The 5,962-nt window shown below is 51.7% G+C and overlaps 1 protein-coding gene across 1 annotated transcript in view; it reads left to right on the top strand.

The window, feature by feature from the left end:
• Window positions 1–4,348: 4,348 nt before the first annotated feature.
• The window catches only part of WDTC1 (WD and tetratricopeptide repeats 1), a 19,168-nt gene continuing 17,554 nt past the window's right edge, over window positions 4,349–5,962 (top strand). Inside the window, exon 1 of the mRNA XM_005427079.3 lies at window positions 4,349–5,045. Coding sequence (XP_005427136.1) covers window positions 4,938–5,045 — 108 coding nt within the window. The 5' untranslated portion in view covers window positions 4,349–4,937. The remainder of the gene's footprint in view (window positions 5,046–5,962) is intronic.

Below are 5,962 nucleotides of genomic sequence, written 5' to 3'. Positions count from 1 at the left end.
CCCTTCCCTCCCGGCTGCCCCCCTCGCCTCCCTTTCCTGACATTTCCCCCACCCCTGTCTTTCCCATCAGTTCCCCCCACCCCAGGCTCTGTCTGCTGTCCCCCGAGGTGTCACCTCCTTCTCCTTACCAGGAGCCTGACTGCCTTTAGGGATCTCTCCTTTATCCATCCTCCCACCGCAGCCCCTCACCCCCATCCTGCCCAGGCCCTGTTCCCCCCAGCCCTGCATCTGCTGGTGCCACCCCTGCCAGGTACAGCCCCTGCTCTCTGCCTCCTTTCCCCCTCCCACCCCAGCACTGCCCTGTCCTCCCACTCCTCTCCCCTTTCCTGGGTGTGACACTGCCCTGCTCCCTCCTGTGCTCGCTGTGCCCTGGCTAAAGCCTTCCAGAGCCATTCCCTGCCCTGCTGGGTGTGCTGCAGCCCCTTTCCCTGGAGAGGGGGTCAGCCTCTCCTCCTGGAGCTGCTGGGCCGTGTGCATCTTGGCGCTGGGGTGTTGCCTGTGCGGGCTGGGGGTTCTCTGTTCTCTTCCCTTTTCCCGTGGGTGTGTCAGCTGGGTCAGGGCAGGCAGGATTGCACTGGGAGGGCTGAGCTGTGAGCACCGTGTGGCCCGAGTGTGTCAGAGTTCCCCTGTGCTGCCCCTGCCAGGGCTCCCATCTCACCTCTTCTCCTGGCTCCCTGCTCCGGCCATCCTGGGGAGCCACTGCTGCTCCCGACAGCTCCTTCAGCTGGAGAAAAACCTTTTAACTAGGTGTTTGCTGCTAACCAGGGCATTCCCTCTTGGGTTTTCAGGTTTCCTTAAAACAAAAATTTCTGTCTACACTTATGTATTTTAATTTGATCTGTGACCTCTTGGAAAGTCAAGAGGGCAGGAAAATAAGTTGTGAAGATAAGGAAGCCTCTCAGGGCAGGTTCTGGGTGGTGTTTGGAGGGGTGAAATAATTTATAGGTGGTGAAGGGAAGGGTCTAAGGAATCTTCCCTTGGGGTGAGCTGTGTATTCAGAGGCTCGTGGTGTGCAGAGTGCTGTTTTTTTCCAGTGACCTTGAGTTTGGAGCCTGAGACACTTGGGCACATCCAGGCAGTTAGGAATGGGATTGCTTGTTTGAAAGTGCTGATTTTGGGAGTCCTGCTGCTCTGGGGAGCTCCTTGGGGCGGATGGAGTTTCCCAAAGGGTGCTGGTGCCAAGGCTGGGGCTCTGCCCCCCTGTGCAGCGCCCATCACTGTGTTTCTGTGGGTGGGAGGTGCTCAGGTGGCTCCATGAGAGGGAAATACAATCCAGCCAAGGAGCAATCCCCCAAATCCAGGCTGTGTTGGGAGTGTTTGATGTTAAATTGATGGAATTATTTGTGTTATCAGTGTGGAGGTTTTGTTTCCAGGCTTGGCATGAGTGTTCCTCTCCATGCCCTGGAGTACCCTTTGGAAGTGTACTTTCCCAGGAGCTTAAGGGGCTTTTCAGTGGCTGTCAGTGCAAACAGAGCCTGCCCAGTTTGGAGCCCATGGAAATGTGTGCCTTGTTAATTTTTGACTGTGCATTTGAGCCTTGCGAAAGCCCCGTTGGTGCCCTGCAGTTGTGTGCGGCCGCGGAGGCCAGGGGAAAGTGCAGGAGCTGCAGGTGGGCTGATCCTCTCTCCGTGTGCTCAGGGAGCAGTGTGAGCAGAGGCTGTCACTGCACCCCAGGTTTTTCTCCTGTCCAGGTGCTCCAGGCAGGCTGGAGCAGTGAGGGATGAGGGAAAGCTGTCCTTGAGGGGTGATAGAGAAACGTGCCCCGGTGTCATCCGAGGAATAACCCCAGAGAGGTCGCGGGCCATGGGACGGGGTGGTTGGAAGGGACCTCAGGGATGGTTTTGTTGCAGGGCAGCAGCACCTCCACATCCCAGGCTGTTCCAGGGCCTGTCCAGCCTGGCCTGGAGCACACAGCCAGGGCTGGGGCTGTCACTGGCTGGAGCCAAGGGAAGCTGCCTGTGGAGTCAGCCCTGGTAGCAGCAGTGCAGATCTGTCCTAAATTGTCCCTCACTCTGGGGCTCCATCCCTCTTTCCACCAGGGGCTGGTTGTGCCAGGTTAGTTAAAAGCCAGAAGCTGCAAGAATGGGTTAGAGCAGAATTTGCACGGTGGTTTTGCCTAAAGAGGAACATTCTTTACCAATTTCCATGGTGGAAGTTTCCAAAGAATTTCCAATTCCTTTAGTGGTGACAAAGACAGACTCTTTGGAGGGACTTCATGTTTGGAGGCCTTTGTGTCTAAGAAATTGGGAGGCACAGTTGATTTTTGTCTGATTTTTATTACATATTTTGCAGGAGATTTAAAAGTCTTGGGAGATTTTGTTTTATTCCAGGATCAGTTTGAAACTGGAGGCTGGATCTGCCTGTACAGTGGTGGGGTCTTTAGTGTTAAGAACACTTAATATTTATTTTATTGTTTATTATTTATTTATTTAATATTTGAATGAGGTCACTGTCATATCCATGGGGACTGGGAGTCTGGGACTGTGATCAGTTGTGGCTAATGCTCAGAATGTGATCTGGAATGAGAATTTGGGCTTCTTAATCCTTTGTCTGTGTAACCATGATAATTTAAAAGTTGCCAGAGCCTTTGTAGTTGGGGAATACCTGTTAAGCAACAAAAATAGCAAAGGAGGAAAGGCTCTTGGAGCCTTCTTGGCCAAGCAAAGGCACAAGGTCTGGGAGACCTTTGAGCCTTTTACAGCACCCAGCTGCCAAATCGAGCACTTTCCTGGAAAGAGAGACACCTTGGGCTCCTGCATTCCTGTTGGACTGGGTTTTATCCAAGCCTGTTACCCAAGGTCTGACTTCTTGGGTGATTTTCCTCGCCTGTATTTTTTAAGAAGTAAAGTTAAGATGTTCCACAAGGTAGAAAATGCTGCACAGAGAAGTCTCTGTTGAAAAACAGAGTTTTTAACAGTCTGTTAAGGAGTGGTGGTTTTGGGGGGTTTGGCTATTTCTTCTCTCTGTTTATATAGAGGGGTTATGGGGTATTAATGGTTTTGCAGTGACTTATTTAGCTCTAAATTGGCCTCCTGGTGTGGGTTATTTATGGCTGTATATGGGAGAGATGGATCTTCCCATGCACATGCATTTTCCCACGTGTGTCCTTGAGGCTGTTGGAAGAGAAAGGAGCTGATTAGAAATTAGCCATAACTAGAGGTGGGAAATGTGAGAAAAATACTCCCAAAAGAGCAGTGGAGTGTTTGTCAGTGGGGACGTGACAGCCTGCTTGGCACTGGCATGGTGGGGTCCTAAGAGCCAAATCCAACTGCCCTCAAAGAGGGAGACAAGAAATCTGCCGGGCAGGGAAGAGGAGGAGGGAGCTGGATGGTGCTTGGAGAGGGGAGGTTGTGGGCAGAGCCTGGGAATGTTGTAGGGGAGCTCTGAGGAGAGCGGAAGGCACTGAGGTGTGTGGGATATTGTCCCTGTGTCTGTGCCTGAGGCCATTCCCTCTGCTCCTGTCCCTGTTCCTGGAGCACAGCCCGACCCCCCGGCTGTCCCCTCCTGGCAGGAGCTGTGCAGAGCCACAAGGGCCCCCTGAGCCTCCTTTGCTCCAGGCTGAGCCCCTTCCCAGCTCCCTCAGCCCCTCCTGGGGCTCCAGCCCCTTCCAGCTCCATTCCCTTCCCTGGATACATTCCTGCCCCTCAGTCCCAGTCCCAGAGTTTGGGGAAGCAGCTCAGAATCCTCTCAGGAGCTGCAGGGTCAGCAGATCCACCTGCCCTTGTGCCCAGATGCTGCTGCTTCCTCCCCTTCCTGTCCTTGGGAGCCATTCCCAGCTCCTCAGGGAAGTTGTTGTTGTGGTTGCCCCATCCCAGGGCCAGGTTGGACAGGGCTTGGAGCAGCCTGGGACAGAGGGAGGTGTCCCTGCCACGGCAGGGTGGGACAGGAGGGCCACTAGAAGCCCTCCTGTGGCAGCAGAGAATCAGATGAGGGTTGCCAGGACTCCTGTTTGTTGCAGCGTTTCTGTGAAATGCTCTTGTTTCAATGAATCAGCATTTCCTCATTTAGAAGAGGAAAATTTTGGCTTGTTCTGCTTGGAAATGTTTTTAAACTAGAAGGTTACATAGGACAAAATGGGTGTTTGAAATTTCATTTTTATTCTTTTTGTTATGTTAAAGAGAACTGTAGAAATGTCTAAATGGGCCAGGCAGTGGGGTGGAAACTGGGGGAATTGCAGCATTTCTCAGGGACTGACTGATCCTTTGCTAGGCAGCCTGTCCAGCTCAGGGTTGGGACCATCACTCTGCAATTTGAATATTTTTTTAGCAGAAGTAGCCAATTCCATGGGGTTTCAATTATTTAGGTTAGTACATTAAACTCCATTAAGAGCGTGCAAAACTCTTAATTTCTCCTGGAAATTCAATTTTAACTGGTTACCTCTTTTCTCTTGCTGGGGTAATTAGGTGTTCAGTTGTGACATCATGTTGTGATTTCCAAGGAATGTTTATGCCCTTTTGGATATTTTAGGGGTGTTTTGCTGATAATCCAATGTAGTAAATGAGAGAGATGTGGCCAAAAGCATCAATGCTGTGTTTATTCACTTTGTTGGTTGTAGAGTTTGGGAAACATGGCATTGGACAGGAGTGGTCATGGAATGGTGGGAGGGAAGCCTGGGGCAGGAAACTGCTCTGGGCTCACAGGGTCTCTGCTGGGATAGAAGCATGGATTTTCCAGGCTGATACCTGGAAATTGTCCTGGAATTCTGCTCATCCTGACTTTCTCCACAAACCGGGAATGGCCTTGAGTCAGACATCCATTCTTGCATTGTTCCTCCCCTGAGTTTCTTCAGGAGCCTTCATTCCCAACTTCCCAGCTGTTAGCCCGTGTTTCTGGAGCTGGGCAGTGTGTGCATGGCCTAACGTGCGGCGTCCCCGCCGCGCCCCTGCTGTGTCCCTGCTGTCCTGCAGGTAACTGAACACCTCAGCGTGGATCCTGGCATGCTTGGATGCACAGCAGCTCTTCCCACTGCTTCTCTTCGTCTGCCCCACTGCAAGAAGATGGCAAAAGCCAACATCACCAGAGACATCATCCACAGGCAGATCAAGGTAGGTGTGAGCCCGTGTTCAGTGGTGCTGGCTGGAGAGAGGGCAGTCAGTGCCAGAGTGGGGAAACTCCTGGAGCTGCCTCTGCCTGGGAACCAGATCTCTGTTACTTACATATTGATAAGCCCTGTAAGGAGCTTAGGAGAACAAACACACAGGACCTGTCACTGTCCTTAATGGAGAGCTGGGATGTAGTCTGGCATGACAGGAGCACAGTTCCTCTCCCTGGGTTGGTTTGCCATCATCAGCTCTGTTCCTTCTGAGTTGAAGAGAGAAATAGAGCTGCTTGTGTTTGGGCACCACAAAGGCCCTTAGCCAGCTTCCCTCTCTGCTTTCTGTGTTCTCCCCATGTGATCTTGCCATCAGAGGTATTTCTGACTGTAGTAAAGCTAATGATCTCTGTCACAGCCTCTCTGTCTCCTTTTCTTTAGAGTGTGCTGTGTTGCTTCCTTTGTGTAGGGGAAAAAAAACTTGTACAGTGGTGGGATCAGTCATCTGATGGCTGCTTTGGTGGAATATCAACGTGAAAGGACTGGCTGCAGCAGACACAATAGGCAATTATTGCTGGGACTCAGAGGCCTGAAATCATTTGCAGCTTTGCTGATAATCAGCATTCAGGAAAGGGATCTGTGAGTGGCCAGAATAAGGAACCGGGGGCTCGAGTGCTCACTTTGCAGTTCGGTACCAAACTCTGTTATAAGCTTGTAATTCAATCCATGTGCAGAGATTTGTTTTGCTGCCCTAACAAGGAAGGGCTGGTTCTGTGGTTTGAGCCCTAGCCTGGGACTGTCTCAGACTGTCTGCTCTGTCAGACTTTGATGTGTGACCTTGGGAAGATTGCTAAGTCAGGCAGTTCCTTGTAGGAAAAGCAGTATCCTACCCCACAGCCCTCACAAAGTCACTGGGGCTGCAGCAGCACA

This window comes from Geospiza fortis, unplaced genomic scaffold (assembly GCF_000277835.1).
Source record: "Geospiza fortis unplaced genomic scaffold, GeoFor_1.0 scaffold432, whole genome shotgun sequence".
In the NCBI taxonomy this organism is placed as follows: domain Eukaryota; kingdom Metazoa; phylum Chordata; class Aves; order Passeriformes; family Thraupidae; genus Geospiza; species Geospiza fortis.
This window is presented reverse-complemented; position numbering and strand designations above follow the sequence as displayed.